Genomic DNA, 16343 nt, shown 5'->3' on the forward strand with positions numbered 1-16343 from the left:
GCCTGTTAATGTATTTATTAATGACCTGGAAACTGGGACGAAATGTGAAGTTATAAAATTTGCGGATGACACTAAACTCTGTAGAAGGGTTAGAACTACGGAAGAGTGTGAGGACCTACAAAGGGACCTAAACAAACTGGAGGAGTGGGCGAATAAATGGCAGATGGACTTCAATGTAGGGAAATGTTCAGCTACCAAATGGGGGGATTAGTATTAGAGAGAAGTAACCTTGAAAGAGATTTGGGTGTACTGGTGGATACAACAATGAAGTCAATGGCACAATGTGCAGCAGCCGCGAAGAAGGCAAACAGAATGTTGGGTATTATTAAGAAGGGTATTACGACCAGAACAAAAGAAGTCATCCTGCCGTTATATCGGGCAATGGTGCGCCCGCACCTGGAGTACTGTGTTTAGTATTGGTATTAGTACCTTAAGAAGGATATGGCAACACTTGAGAGGGTCCAGAGGAGAGCGACACGAATGATTAAGGGCATGGAAAACCTCTCATACACTGAAAGATTGGAGAGACTGGGGCTCTTCTCCCTGGAAAAGCGGAGACTCAGAGGAGATATGATAGAGACCTACAAGATCATGAAGGGCATAGAGAAAGTAGAGAGGGACAGATTCTTCAAACTTTCAAAACATATAAGAACAAGAGGGCATTCAGATAAATTGGAAGGGGACAGATTCAAAACAAGTGCTAGGAAGTTTTTCTTTACCTAGCGTGTGGTGGACACCTGGAATGCACTTCCAGAGGACGTAATAGGACAGAGTACGGTACTGGATTTCAAGAAAGGATTGGACGATTTCCTGCTGGAAAAAGGGATAGAGGGGTATAGATAGGGAGCTACTGCGCAGGTCCTGGACCTGTTGGGCCGCCGTGTGAGCGGACTGCTGGGCACGATAGACCTCGGGTCTGACCCAGTGGAGGCATTGCTTATGTTCTTATGTTTAGTGGTTCTCTATATTTGCTATTGCACTACCTCTGGGGTCTAGTACAATGGTTCCCAACCTTGTTCTGGAGGACCCCCAGGCCAGTCGGGTTTTCAGGATAGCGCTAATGAATATGTATGGAGCAGATTTGCATGCCTGGTACCTCCATTATATGCAGATCTCTCTCATGCATATTCATTAATTCTAGAATGTTGCCTGAGTAAGACCTGGGCTTCAGTGTCTCTCTCTTATATTTTTAAGTTTTTAGTTATATTTTGTTTTCTTTGTTGGTTTCCAGTTTTATTTTGTTCCTTTCATATACCTTATTCATAGTTTTACAGGGTTCTGCACTTTTTTCTTTTAATTTTCACTTGGGCGTGTCTGAAAACATCTTGGAAAGGAGGAGTTTGACAGTTATAGAATCGCAGCATAACTGTCTACAAACCTAAAGGCCTAGAATGGTGCATTTTCAGCAGAGGCCCTTCCTGCGTCCTTCCTTCCTTCCTTCCTTCTCCCCCGATTCAGTAGGGGATAACGGTGAGCACAAGTAGACGCCAGGGTCGCACCGAAACCAGCGGCAGGCAGCAAAAGTAGTGCGGGGACTTAAGAGCACAGCTCCGCCCCTCCCCCGATCCAGCAGGGGATAACGGTGAGCACAAGGAGATGCCGGGGCCGCAACGAAACCAACGGCTGGCAGCAGAAGCAGCAGCGGGGACTTAAGAGCACAGCTCCTCCCCTCCCCCGATCCAGAAGGGGCTAATCGGTTGAGCACGAAGATACACCGGGGCCATACCGAAACCAGCGGCAGGCAGCAGAATCAGCAGTAGGGTCTTAAGAGCGCAGCTCCGCCCCTCCCCCAATCCAGCAGGGGATAACGATGAGCATAAGGAGATGCCGGAGTCCCGCCGAAAAGAGCGGCAGGCAGCAGAGGCAGCGGCGGGGACGTAAGAGCACAGCTCCGCCCCTCCCCCGATCCAGCAGGGGCTAACGGTTAAGCACGAGAAGCCGCTGGGGCCGCACTGAAACCAGCAGAATCAGCAGCAGGGACTTAATGAGCACAGTTCCTCCCCTCCCCTGATCCATCAGGGGATAAAAGTGAGTACAAGGAGACGCCGGGGCCACACCGAAACCAGCGGCAGGCAGCAGAAGCAGTGGCAGAGACTTAAGAGCACAGCTCCACCCCCCCCCCCCCGATCCATCAGAGTTCTATACCATACTAGATATCGGATCTGAGAATGGTGGCAGTTGACCGTTTAATGCAGCTGATGCACCGAGATGATAGTGGCGGTTATCTGGCTGTTGCAGAGGTCATCTGATCCAAATGACATGCCTGCATTTTAGCATTGCATTGACTCTGATCCAAATGACATGCCTGCATTTTGGCACTCATTACTACTTCCTAGGAAACCTCATGGCTGAAATATTGTGTGTTGGCTAGGCTGCATACGTCAGGGCTTAAGGAGCATACGAGCTTTCGCTCCTTGGCATATCGTCTTTATGAACTTCTAATATCAGATCCTATTGTCTGACTGGAATTTACTTTATTTCATTTATTTTCATTTTTTGTTTTCTCAGGTACTTTAGCTAGATTGTGAGCTTTCGGGACAGCTAAGGAAATCCAAAGTACCATTTTTATTTATTTTATTTTAATGTATCTGTAATCTATCTTCATTGTAAACCGCTTTGAACCTCACGGTATAGCGGTATATAAGAAATAAAATCAAAATCAAATCAAATCAAATTAGGGCTATCCTGAAAACCCGACTGGCCTGGGGGTCCTCCAGGACAGGGTTGGCATCCACTGATTCTAGTATATCCTGAGCTTGTAAATCACCAAGGGGTCCTTTTACTAAGGCGCGCTAACAGATTTAGCATGCGCAAAATGCTGCGCAGCTCATTCTGTTCCTATGGACTGCATGGCACTTAGCGCGTGTTAATTATTAGGTGCACTCACAGATTTAGGGGTCCTTTTACTAAGGCACGCTGGCCGTTTGAGTGTGCGTTAAATGTTAGCGCACGCTAAACGCTAACATGTCCATTATATTCTAAAAGAGGGGGTTAGTGCACACTTCGTAAAAAGGACCCTTAAGATTACAATATGAGGGAGTGCTGAAAAGTTCTCAGCCCAACCAACCAACTTCCTAAATTCCGAGTGCTATTTTGCCACTGTAGCTGGAAAGAGGGTTATTTTATTTCGTTAAGTGCCAATTTGCAGAAATGAATTCTATGTTTTTTGACATTGTTTCAGATCATTGATTGAACCATATCCATGTCATTCTCTTCTTGGCTGGGCTGAGAACTTTTCAGCACCCCTTTGTAGTAGTCAGCAATTAAAGAATTCTGTTTAAATAAATAAATCCCTGACACCTCATTTGAAGGTGGGAAGGGGGGGGGGGGCATCAAACTGGTTTGCTCAGGGCCCCGCAATTTCCGAATCTGGTCCTACTAGCTTGGGCTTCTTTTTGCCTCTGGGAATCATGCAGCATAATTTTAGAGGTTTCTTCTGTAAGAAACCCCGATGATGTTTGCTTACAAAACTGTGACTAAAATTTAGATACTGGAATCTGCCTGAGATGTAAACAGATTCCAGTTATTAGGACTGGCAGCATCTGAAGGAAGCCAAGTCCTCAGTTCTTGGAGGCAGCGACTTTAATCAACATTGTTTTTAATTACCTTCGCTCTTCCCGGGCTGAATGCTTCAGAATTCCAGGTCATTTGAGAAGTGTTCAGAGGTTGGAATATTCGGAGGGTGCTGTTACTTTGTCAGAGGCTTTACAGAAGAAAATGTACTGTGATGTCTCCTGCAGACTAGAACATATAAATATTTTTATTCCTAACAATAAACAGACCTTTGTTTTGCAATCACAACATCTTGCCCACAGCCCGCCATTATTATTTAGGATTTGGCTCACTAGTGTGGGCATGAAAAGCCTCCTTTAAAAATTTCCAGTCTGTATTTTACCAGAGGCTAAAACCAAAAACAAAGAGTATGGTCTGTCTGTGAGTGATTCACCCCCTGGCCCACTACATAGTGGGTTTCTGTTCTAGGGGATCCTCTAGCACAGTGGTAGGCAATTCCGGTCCTCAATAGCCAGAGTTAGGTCACGTTTTCAGGATGTCCACAATGAATATGTATGAGATGGATTTGCATGCACTGCCTCCTTGAGATGCAAATCTATCTCATGCATATTTCTTGTGGACATCCTGAAAACCTGACCTGGCTCCGGCTCTCGAGGACCGGAATTGCCTACCCCTGCTCTAGCCAGTTGGGTGTTCCTCATATCAATAATGAATATTAGTGATAACCAAGGAGTAAACATTCTTTTTTTAGCTTATGTGGGTGTTTGTTTGTTTTTTCAATTATTTCAAATCCTTTTTTTTGTTTGTTTCGTATATTCAATTTAATAATAATTTTAAATATGCATTTGATTTAGCATGCACAACATTTTTTAAAGGTGTACTAATGAATTAAATGCCTGCTAACGAATTCTATTCTTGCGAAATATGTATGCAATAGAGGTCATGAATGTAAATCTATGTCATGCACATTCATTGTAGATACCCTGAAACCTCGACTAGCTGGTGGTCTCTCAAAACAAGTTTGGGATCCATTGCAATACATAATGGGTCAGATTCAGTAAATGGTGACAGAAAATAGAAGTTAGGAAAAATCAGCGCTCAGAGCTATTCTATAAAGGTTGCTCCAGGATGAGTGCCTAGTAGGGGTTCCCGTGCCCAACATTGGGAACGAGGACTTTCACCTAGTGAAACCTAATGTAAATCCCAGCGCACAAGTCGGGTGCAGCTCTGCAGAATTCTATAACACTGCGCACATCTTTTGAGAATGCCATGACCCCATCCATGCCCCTCTCCCATGGCCACACCCTCTTTTTGGTTGTGTACTCTGAAATGTGGACCCGCAATGTTGTAGAGTAGAACATAGTAAGATACACACACAACCTCTGTTGGTGCCCAGTAGCATCAATAATTGACAGTACCCAACTATTGATGATCATTGGCTTGTTAATCAATTAGGTTGTGTGCACATCCCACTCTCTCCCGCCTCCAAGCAACACACACCCCAACATCCCCTTGGCAGCGGGAGAGATGCCCACTCTCTCCTGCTACCATGCAGTTCACCCACGACATTCTCCCGGCAGCAGGAGAGATGCCCACTCTATCCTGCCATGATACAACACCCTCCCCCAACATTCCCTCGGTAGTGGGAGAGATGTCCACTCTCTCCCTCTGCCAAGCAACCCCCCCGAGCCTCCAATGACCCCCCCACCCTCTCCCTCTTACCTTACTTAGATGGCTGGCCGGAGCGACGCCTACTTCCTCTGGCCAGCAGACCTGTCTCTTCAAAATGGCGAGTCTTCCCTTCCCCAGTGCATCCTGGGTTGGACTGGGGAGAGACCTGAGGCTCTGATTTTGCCCAGGTTAAGGTCCCTCCTATGGGCGGGGCCTTAGGTGTCCAGGCCAATCAGAGCCAGGTTCCTCACCGGTGCATTTGTAGGCGTAGGCATGGCTAACACCAGAATTAGGCTCTGTAAAGCAACTATGAAGGCACGATTCATATCAAAGGGAGATGCTGGAAAAGTAGGCCTGGAAAACCCTGACCTATATTTCTGGTGCCTACTTTTTCCAGAAGTGTGATTCTCTAACTGGTGCAGTCGCAAGATTGACATGCGATTGCAGTCACCTTTAAAGAAACTGCCAATTATGTGCCAATAACGCAATGGCACCGGTTAGAGAATCTGGGCCTTAAGTTCACAATGGGTGCTTAAACATTAATACCCATGTTTTAGAATTGCCCTTCATGTACGTAATGCACTTTAGTAAAAAGGCCCCTTAATCTAAAGCAGCCCTGCACAACATACGGCCCGCGGGCTGCATGCGGCCCGAAACGGCTCTCACTGTGGCCCAGGCCAGGTTGTAGGTCCCTGACTTCTGTGCCTCCCTCCGGTGAGTGTTTAGTTTCTGGCCGGCTCCCTTGCTGCAGTATTTTTCCATTCAGAGCCACAGCGGCTCCTCGCGTGATCCCCGCCTGCATCGGAAGCCATCTTTCTGGTGTCGTGACATTAGAGGGAATGCTTCAGATGTAGCCATGGATCACGTGAGGAGCCATGGTGGCTCTGAACGGAAAAAGACTGCAGCAAGGGAGCTAGCCAGAAGCTAAACACCCGCCGGAGGGAGGCATAGAAGGAAGGAGGGCCGGCTTCCTTGCTGCAGTCTTTTTCTGTTCAGAGCCACGGCGGCTCTGAACGGCAAAAGACTGCAGTAAGGGAGCCGGCCAGAAGCTAAACATCTGCCGGAGGGAGGCACAGAAGGAAGGAGGGAGAAGGAAGACAAGGGAGAGGATAGGATCGAGAGATGCCAGGATCCGTGGGAGGGAGTGGAAGGAAAGAAAGAAAGGAGATACCAGACCATGGAGGGGGAGGGAGAGTTGCCAGGGCATGAGAGGAAGAGAAGGAGACAGATGCCAGACCAGGGGAAAGGAAGGAGGCATGGGGGAGGGAAAGGAAACTAAGGACACAAATACAAGACCAGAGGGAAAGGAGGGAGAGAAGGTGCCAGAGCATGGAGGGAGAGAGAGAGAGAGATGTTGATTAGGGGAGGGAAGGAGGACCGGAGGAGAATCATGCAGGAGGAAGAGAGAAAGAAATGTTGGACTGGTGGAAAGGAGAGATAAATGTTGGACTGGGAGGGGGGCCAGAAAGGAGGAAGGGAAAGGAGATGGACTGCAGGGGGTGGAAGGGAGTGAGAAATGTTACACTGGGAGGGGGGCAGGAGAGATGACTAAAGAAAGGGAGAGATACTAGACCAGGGAATGGAAGAGAAGGAGGAGAGTCTGGTAGCGCTATAGAAATAATAATAATAGTGGTAGTAGAGAGAGAGAGGCCAGATTATGGGAAGGAGAGAAGAGAGATGCCAGACTGGGAAGGGGGGAAAGGAAGGAGAGAGAGATGTTGAACTACTGGGGGTGGGAAGGAGAGAGATGTCAGACTATGGAAATGGAGAGGGAAGGAAAGAGAGATAGGAAGGGAAGGTAAAACGTGGAAAAGTAGATTTTGAGAAGAAAACAGAAAAATTGAAAAATTTAATGTTAAGTTAATGCCAAAGATGGATGCCGAGCAGAAAGTGAAGGAGAGAAAAACAATGGATAAGAAGGCCCTGGAAACCGAGTTAAAAGCACAGAAAAATAAAGTCACCAGACAACAAAGGTAGGGAAAATGATTTTATTTTCACTATGGTGATTGAAATGTGTTAGTTTTGAGAATTTATATCTGCTGTGTGTATTGTGTGTATATGAAAAATGAAAGGAAAAAATTGCATTACAATTAGTAAAGGGGGTAGGATCTGAGGCAGAGCTTGGGTGGGTTTAGGGCAGAGCTTGGGAGGTCTGTGGTTGGGGTACTTTCAGCCAGCGCCAGTGCCTCTCCTTCTCTCCCGCCATCTTCTCTGCTGGCACCCCCTACTGGCGTCTCAGGGCCTGTCTGGAAGGCCTCTCCGCATGCGCAGATGTCAACGTGATGATGTCACGCATGCACATGATGTCATCATGGCAACATCCGCACACTTCCGGATGCCTCGAGCCATGGCCAGTACCTGCAGCCCTCGCTACATTTCCCAACTTTATTTCGGCCCCGGATCATTTTTGAGTTGTGCAGGCCTGATCTAAAGTATGTTTTTCCAGTGGGTTTTTTCCTTTCAAAAGAGGCAGTACTTATATGCTAAGGCAAAGGTGTTCAACCTTTTGGCTTCTCTGGGCCGCATTGGCCCAAAAAAATGTTTCTGAGGCCGCACAAACATGCAAACGCTGCAGCAAGACAGAGGAGAGGAGGGAGCCAGCAAGACGGTAAACACCCAGGGGCTGCAGAGGAAAACACTGCATCGCCCTCAACCGGGGGCCGCACAAAATACTTCACTGGGCACCCCTGTGCTAGGCCATTGTTGAGGGGTGGGGTAATCACTGAAGAACCCTCTCCACAACAGCCAGGCCCCCCTCCCCCACCAATCATAGAATCTATGAATAGACATCATTGGTGTGCAAAGCCTGGGTAAGGGTTCTTTCATTAATTCTTAGAGTCAATGGGTCAGTTTTTAGCAGGCAATGGACAGAACCCCTAAGTACCCCCTGGAAAATAGCCCTGTATATATCTATAAAACCTGAACAGGCTGTAGGAAGTGAATGAGAGATGAGAAGAAATTAAAAAAAAAACCCCAAAACATGCTGAACAATTGCACAAAATCGTTTTAATTTTAAGTTATTCCAAGATGATTTACAAAGCAATAACTTGACTTGAGAGTCTTCTCTTGTGTTTCCCAATATATAAATAACAAGGTGATGCAGGGCAGCTGCTAGCAGGGAATGTACAAGTGCGGCTCACAACCTCCAGGCATTTTGTGCATGGCAGGTTCTGAGCACTTCCAGAATCTCCCTGTTAAATCTACTTCTGGCACATAAAATTGACTTATCCCAGAAAGAACCTGAACAACAAGCTGTAAACCGGTTACAGTTCAGCAGGGTTTAAAGAGTTTATCTGTAGTTTGCATGGAGCTCAGGTTTGATGTCAAAGATCAGGTCCAAAAGTTCTGCCATCAGCTTTTCCTTATTCTGCCTGTAGCTGCTTGAGAGGGCTTGAATCTTGGCTGCCGTTTGCTCTTCCACTTTGACAGAAAGGTTACCTTGAGAGCCCATTATCTAAAAAAAGTCAAAACAAATCATTGTGAACAGGATAAAGGATACATCAGGGTACTGTTTGTTAGAGTCTGACCAGAAAAAATGACCTTCCAGTTTCTAGTATAAACACTCTGCAAAGCTTTCTAAATGGTTGCTGAAGGCAAGAATTGAACCTGATAAGACTTTTGGTCTTATTTCATAGGCCCAACTCAGAGTGCGGCATGAAGAAAGTAAATCTTGCATGAAAGATGGCCTTGTTCTTTATTTTCTTGTTTGCACTTGGCATTTTTGTTAGGTTCTTACTTTTGTAATGCTCAGGGATCACTTATGACTGATGGATTTGGCCTAGCTTCAGCACATTAATGGCTTGAAAGTAGAACTCTAGCATTTCATTTCAACCAACCCATGCATGTTTATCCCTAAATGATACGACAGTATCTAGACCGGTGATACAAAGAGGGCTGCATGAAGGTCAATACTATCCCTAAACAGAAAATTAACAAATGCACCAGATAATTCATGGCCAGCAAAATTCAATAATGACTAAATGAACATAAATAATTGCAAGAATGGTCTATTGACCAATATTTGTGATTTTCCAAACACTTTCTTGTCTCATTGTATGTGACAACAAAATTTTGGTTAATGATATTTGTATGGACTATTTTTTGTGTATACTTTCCATAGTCTTATTGGCGAGCTCAGGTTGGCCACTTTCGGTCTAGACCAGTGGTTCCCAACCCTGTCCTGGAGGACCCCCAGGCCCCAGATTGAGGGCCTGCTTTATAAAATGCACATGAGTCCTACTACATTAAAGTAAAAATGAAAACTGTTTAATCTCTCTACTTTAGATAGATTGTTAGATAGATTGTGAGCCCGCCAGGACAGAGAGGGAAAATGCTTGAGTACCTGATTGTAAAACCGCTTAGATAACCTTAATAGGCGGTATATAAAATCCTAATAAACTTGAAACTTTTAAGTCTTGGATCTGAGATTGGAGGACTAGTGTGTGATCAACTGAGCTTACCTTATGTGTTTTTATTTTCAATAATTTGATGTATCTTTCAAAACATTTGGATGTTTTTATCCAGACGTTTTTATTAAATTCGGATTCTATTTTTAGGGGTCCTTTTACTAAGCCGCCAACCAATGTAGCTCACGCTAACTGATTTAGTGCACGCTAATTATTAGCGCGTGGTAAATGTTAAAGTGCCCAATATATTCTATTGGTTAGCGCGCGCTAAATCAGTTAGTACGCCTTAGTAAAAGGATCACTTAATGATAGTGATTGAATTTGCACACATATTTTGTTTTATTGTCACAGTTAAATGCTCCTGAAGCAGCCTTGTTTGGTGTTGGGTACTGTTGCTGGGAGCACCTTGAATAAATCTGATATTATCTCCAGATTGTCTGCTAATTGTTTTGTTCCACGTTGGATTCTTTGGTGGATATTCTATAATTTGCATGTGGAATGGTGACCCCGCCTATGCTCCATCCAAACACTGCCCATGTACAGAATATACCTTCTTTCCGAAATAAGAGCTACTCCATTTAGATGCCTTTATATACTTAGCTGGAATTTTGCCGTTTATTATTCCGCTACTAATGACTGGGGAGTCAATTCAGAGCAGTCTACATGAGCCTCTGAGTACATCAGGCATATATGCTGCTAGTTCAATAAGAAGGGGCAGCTGGGAAGACCTCAAAATACAACCCAACTAGTATGGAACAACAGATTAGTTAAATAAGAAGGACTTAAATGATCTATACCAGGGGTGCCCAACACGTCGATCGCGATCGACCGGTCGATCGGGAAGGCAAAGCCAGTCGATCTCGTGTTGCCGTTCCAATCGGCCGGCCGATCAGCCTTCCTCTCCCCAAGGTTCCCCACTGGAATCTCCCCAAGGTTCCCCACGCACACTCATTCTTGCTGCGCCCTTCCTGCCCGACTGCCAGAACCCGTCTTCCGACTGGGGGATGAAGTCACTTCCTTTGGGAGAAGGCGGGAGGGAGGTCTAGGGAAGTCACGACCCTTGAGAGCTGAGCGCCGGCTGCCCCTGGCGGAATTGACAAGCCAGACTGGAGAAAGGCGGTCGGGAGCAGGAGGTGCTCTGCCCAAAAATGCCGGAGCTGCTGCTGCTGCTCTGACGTCTTGAGCCTGAAAATGTGAAGTTGTGTCCTGCTAAAAAGAGACTGGAACGGCTCTCATGGAAGATTGGCTTTTTTTCTTTTCATTTCCTCGGCCCTGGGGATCCAGAGATTTGGGCCTGCAGAAGCCTAACGCTGACCAGCATTCCTCTCCCTGACATCAATTCTTACATCGGAGAGGAATTTCTGGGCCAGCCAATCGCTGCCTGGCTGGCCCGGAACTTCCTCTCCGATGTAAGAATTGAAGGGGAGCAGAATGCTGGTCAGTGCAAGGCTTCTGCATGCAGAGCTTGGGGGGCGGTGGCTTGGAGGCCTGTTCCCCGGTGGCGACGGCAAACCTAGTGGCTTGGGGGAGGGCAGGGAGAAAGAAACAAAGGGGGCAAGCAGGGAGACAAAAAGAAAGTGGGCATGGAGAGAGAGAGAGAAAGAAAGAACAGGAGGCAGGGAGAAAGAAAGAAAAAGTTGGGGGAGAGAATGAGGTATGGAAGAGAGAAAACATATAGGAGGCTGAAAGAAGGAGTGGGCTGAAATCAGAAGATGTCAGAAGAAGTGCAGCCAGAGTGAAGTGAGAAGAAGTCAGAAGAAGAAAGTGCAACCAGAGACTCATGAAATCATCAAACAAAAGTAGGAAAAATGATTTTATTTTCAATTTAGTGATCAAAATGTGTCTGTTTTGAGAATTTATATCTGCTGTCTATATTTTGCACTATGGCTCCCTTTTACTAAACCACAATAGCGGTTTTTAGCGCAGGGAGCCTATGAGCATCGAGAGCAGCGTGGGGCATTCAGCGCAACTCCCTGCGCTAAAAACTGCTATGTGGTTTAGTAAAAAGGGAGGGGCTATATTTGTCTATTTTTGTATGGTTGTTATTGAGATGACATTGCATAGAGTCATCTGCCTTGACCTCTTTGAAAAAAACCCGGAATATGAATGATAATTAACATTTTCTCTGCCTTTCAGTGTGCTTTGTGGGGGTTTTAAAATTTTTTTATTGTTGGTAGATCATTTTGACTTGGTCATTTTAAAAGTAGCTCGCAAGCCCAAAAAGTGTGGGCACCCCTGATCTATACAATGAAATAAAAATCTTTAACTTTCATCCCCCACTGAATGGGGAGTGAGTACAGCTCTCCCAAATCAGATGATTCATATCCTCACCATCCAGTCTTGTTTCCTGCCTTTGATATTTCATGCCATCAGACTTACCGAAGATTGTATGCGGCGGAATTCATTCTCTCTCTGCAGCTTGTATTGGTCAATTTCTGCCATGGCTTCATCTTTAGCTTGCTTTAGTCGCTTTCCTTTACCTGAACAGATAGAGAAATTATAGCAGTTTTTTTTGGTTCCATTACAGTTTAGAGCAGGGGTGTCCAACTTGCGGCCCCGTGAAGTATTTTGTGTGGCCCCGGTCAAGGGCGATGCAGTGTTTTCCTCTGCTGCCCACGGGTGTTTACCGTCTTGCCGTTTGCACAGACCCAGAAACATTTTTTTTGGGCCATATGCGGCCCAGGGAAGCCAAAATGTTGGACACCCCTGGTTTAGAGTATCCAATAAAGACTTGCTAATGTAACCTGATGTTTGACACTTATTATCACGAAGAAGCATTTAGTGTTATTTAACATTCATCCTTGCGATTACCTGCTTCATATTCCAGCCTAGATCTTGGTTGCTCTCCATATGGGTAATTTTTGCGCCTATCACAACAGAAATGAACCTCACTCCATAGCCAGGATATCTGAAATATAATCTCAATCTCTCAATTTTTCTGCTTGCTGTAGTACTTGCATTTTATTAAAAAGAGCTTTCTTTTGGAGTTTGTAAGATGTAACATGGATAAACATTTTATTCAGGTATGCTTGGAAGTTCATTTTGATCAAACTTGGAGGGACCTAAAACAATGGGAAATCTTTCCGTCACATTTTCTGGGTCTCGGACTGCATTTCTTGGTGCTTGAGGATCTCTTTTGCTCCATACAATTCACCGAGTAATTGCTTTGGACCAACATCTCTATAATCATATAATGTAGGTTTACCAGATATCCGGGAAAACCTGGACATGCCCACTTTTTAGAGGACTGTCCAAGTGTCCAGGCGGCCTGAAGGGATTTCCAAAACCTGGCAGTTTATCTGGGTTTTAGAAGTTCCCGAGCTCGGGGCCGCATCTGGAGGCTCTCTGCGCATGCACGGATGTCAATGAGAAGACATCATTTACACACACACATGTGTGTGACATCATTTCACCAACATCCCCGCATGGGCAGTGGCCCTCCAGACCTCGGGGAAGGAGACAGGATGTTCATGTGGTGGCTGGACTGGGGGCAGAAGAACAGGGCAGGGCTGGGGCAGGGGCCAGGTGTCCTCTTATTTTTTAATGAGGAAATCTGGCAACCCTAATATAATGATTCCTTTGGGATTTATGCCCAGGGCAGAAATTGAGGAGGGTGCCCCAAAGCACACTGGCAGATTGTATGTTCTTCAACTTTGAGTAGGTTTGGGACCTCCTGTGGCCTAAAACCCCAGAACAATTGCGTTTGCACTCCCTCTAATGCCAACTGTGGTACAATCAAAGCAGTTTACAATTACGATATGCAGGAACTTTCTAACCATAGTGGGCTTACCATTTAAGTATTGTACCTGGGGCAATGGAGGGTTGCGTGACTTCCCCAAAGTCACTAGAAGCTGCAGTGGTAATCAAACCCAGTTCCCCCAGGTCTCACTGCACTAGCCACTAACCACTAGGCTACTCCTTCATTTAGATGGGCAGAAAGGACATGATAAGGGAAGGAATGGAGTTGCAACTTTCCAGAGAGGAAAATTGAGGGGTGGGGGAAGGGAACCAAATGAACCACTAAACTAATCTGAATAATCCAACAGCAGATTGGAGATACTGCTGGCAAAGAACGAACAGACCCAAAGAAGCAGAATTGCTAAAGACAGGTAAACCTGGAGGATGGTGAAGACCTGTGTTTTACAATAACGAAGTGGTGAGACAATACTGTAAATAAATGGTATCTAGCTTGATCAAATCATGCTCTGATTGTATAGGACAAACCAAATTTCCAAATCTGATAAGGTTGAGACCTAAACTGATCTAATGTTTGACTCACACTAACTTCTCAAAAACAGTAGAAAAAAAATATTACACAACACATCTAGGGAATGAAGAACTGTATTTTACTTCCTGCTTTCTTGAATGCCTCCTTCTCAAGTTACTAATCTGCCTATGTTCAAGCTATATTCAAGGCATTCTGTCTTCTAAGATTCCAGAAGGACAGAATGGCCTGTGTGCACAGCTTTTCATCTATGGCTTATTTTAAGGCAGTATTTCTCAGCTGGGTCCTGGAGTACCCCCTCGTCAGTCAGGTTTTCAGGATATCCACAATGAATATGCATGAAAGATATTTGCATATAATGGAGGCAGTATATGCAAATCAAGTTTATGCATATTCATTGTGGATATCCTGCAAACCTGACTGGCGAGGGGGTACTCCAGGACTGAGTTGAGAAACACTGTTTTAAGGCACTCAGTAGTAAGAGTGTGTGGTTCAAAAGCCCCTAGTGATTTGTCACTTCTAGGCAGGCAGAAAGGAGGAGTGGGTTTGAGTGGCTGCAGTCTTGGATGCAAGAGGTAGGAGAACAAATTAGAGGCAAGTCAATCACAATGAAATAAGAAAAGTGGCATAAGAGATGGAAAAAAGAAATGATGTAAAAAAAAATGAGTAAACTGAAAAATGTGATTTTTTAAAATATATTGAATAGGACTGGTCTACTGGTTCAGGTGGTAAGTGCTTTCTGGAAGGTTCCTGATTCAGTCCCCAGGTCAGACTTTACATGCCTTGGGTCAGTAATAGGTAGAGGAGACTAGAGAGGAAGTGTGCCAACCACTGGGCAGTCAAGATCATTGCTGAAGGGTGACACCTAGTGGCTGGATTCATTCTGAACAGTGTAGAAATCCTGTGCACAACTTTAGAAAGGAGCCTGTCCCTTTAAGAGTGTCCAGAACTCAGGCTGACATTGAGAATGCAGGGCCCTTTAAGAGTTTGTCTATCCCTGCTAGGAGGGGGTGTGGCTGGTTGCCGAGGCTCCCATTTACTGAGCTTTCCTCGTCAGAGAAAGGGGAAAAACAGCTGGGACAAACATCTGAACGGAAGTTGGGAAGGAAGCCAGTCCTTCTAGCTGAACCAGGGCCAGCTCAAGGCAGTTTCTCTGAGGACTGGGAGATGGAGGAAGCCAGCCATACCAAACCAGTCTCAGAAGCCCAGCCTGAGGACTATGTTTTGCCTGACTGGGAAGAACAGCTAATGGACTGTGAGTAGGCTGTTAAGCCAAGCAATTTTTCCTCACTGGAGTTTTGCATTTTGGGCCTTTTGTTTTAAAGCCTGCCAGAGTATTATACTGGGGCATTGCGGGGTTCTAGCTACCCCAGGAACTGTAGAAACCAGAAGGTGAAAGTTTTGAGTTTTATTTTTGGAGCAGCTTGTGTACTGCTCTGAGTTGTGCTTGGGGGTGAAGAAGTAAAACCTGAGCCTGTCTTTTGGGAGGGCGGTAACACCTGTGGTGTACAGGCCTATCTCCTTCCAGGCTGTTGGGGGATTCGGCTCTACCCAACAGGGCCACAGCCAGAGTCAGGGAGAGTGTTTTTCAAAGGAGAAGTGTTTGGCTAATGCACCGTTATGATAGGTCGAAGAGTGAGGCCAGAAGGAAAAGTTTTGAACTTTTGTTGGTGAACTGGACTGAGTCTAAAGCACGGCTTGTGCTAAGGTAGAACTTACTTGTTTCCTAATAAGAATGAACTGAATTCATAGAAGCCTTTTTCTTTTTGCTCGTGCCATTTCTGCAATTGTGTGTGAAGTTTGTTTATCATTAAAGTGTTTTGCCTTATTCAACCAGGGAATCTCAGTGTGCAATTCTTGGGAGGCACTGAAAGCTGTGTTCTACCACCTTTTTTGAAATTCTGGGACTGGGATTCAGAGGGGCAACTAGGCCTAGCCAGGATCCTGTCCCACAGTGTGCTGGAAGATATAAAAGTGGACAAAATTCTGGGTAGCTGTACGGTGTCCATTCCTAATCCTAGTTCCAATTGAGTTAGAAGTGAAAAGAAGCAGGAAAAATCTGCCAATTAGAAAAATATTTATAGAAGTGGAAATAAAAATAGAGAAGGTCCCTTTTCTGTCAGCTCATGGGCACACAGGCAGATCTCCAAAGGAAATTTCTCCGGTGTTTTTCTTTCAAAATCACAGTGAACCAGTGCCAGTGGACAGACTTTATGCTGCATATGAACGTTGCAGGTGCACAGCAAGTGGGCTAAAGCAGGAGCCTGAATCTCAGAAGAAAATCCCTGCACTTTCTTTCTCTGGCCTTGTCAACACCACCCCTTATCCCCACAAATAAAAGTGCTTCTGCTGTGTGCAATGCAGGACCTCCAGCTGGTGTTACTGCAATCTGAAGGCTCCTTTTATCAAGTAGCAGTAGAGCGTTTGACCACCGGTTGGTGAGGTAAATGCTCCAATACTATTAGGAACTGAATGAGAATCGGAGCATTTACCTTGTCGGCCCGAGGTAAAACGCTCTATTGCTGCTT

General features: G+C 45.4%; 2 protein-coding genes across 3 annotated transcripts in view; one reads left to right on the forward strand and one right to left on the reverse strand.

The window, feature by feature from the left end:
* Window positions 1–8170: 8170 nt before the first annotated feature.
* The window catches only part of ATP6V1G3 (ATPase H+ transporting V1 subunit G3), a 30138-nt gene continuing 21965 nt past the window's right edge, over window positions 8171–16343 (reverse strand). The window contains exons 2-3 of the mRNA XM_033916190.1: window positions 11970–12070; window positions 8171–8638 (exon numbers count right to left, since the gene is read on the reverse strand). Coding sequence (XP_033772081.1) covers window positions 8474–8638; window positions 11970–12070 — 266 coding nt within the window. The 3' untranslated portion in view covers window positions 8171–8473. The remainder of the gene's footprint in view (window positions 8639–11969; window positions 12071–16343) is intronic.
* Window positions 14931–16343, forward strand: part of PTPRC (protein tyrosine phosphatase receptor type C) — a 294186-nt gene continuing 292773 nt past the window's right edge. For both annotated transcript variants that reach the window (XM_033916186.1, XM_033916189.1), the window contains exon 1: window positions 14931–15070. The gene's annotated coding sequence lies outside the window, so the exon portion shown is untranslated. The remainder of the gene's footprint in view (window positions 15071–16343) is intronic.

The sequence above is a fragment of the Geotrypetes seraphini genome, chromosome 12, assembly GCF_902459505.1.
Source record: "Geotrypetes seraphini chromosome 12, aGeoSer1.1, whole genome shotgun sequence".
In the NCBI taxonomy this organism is placed as follows: Eukaryota; Metazoa; Chordata; class Amphibia; order Gymnophiona; family Dermophiidae; genus Geotrypetes; species Geotrypetes seraphini.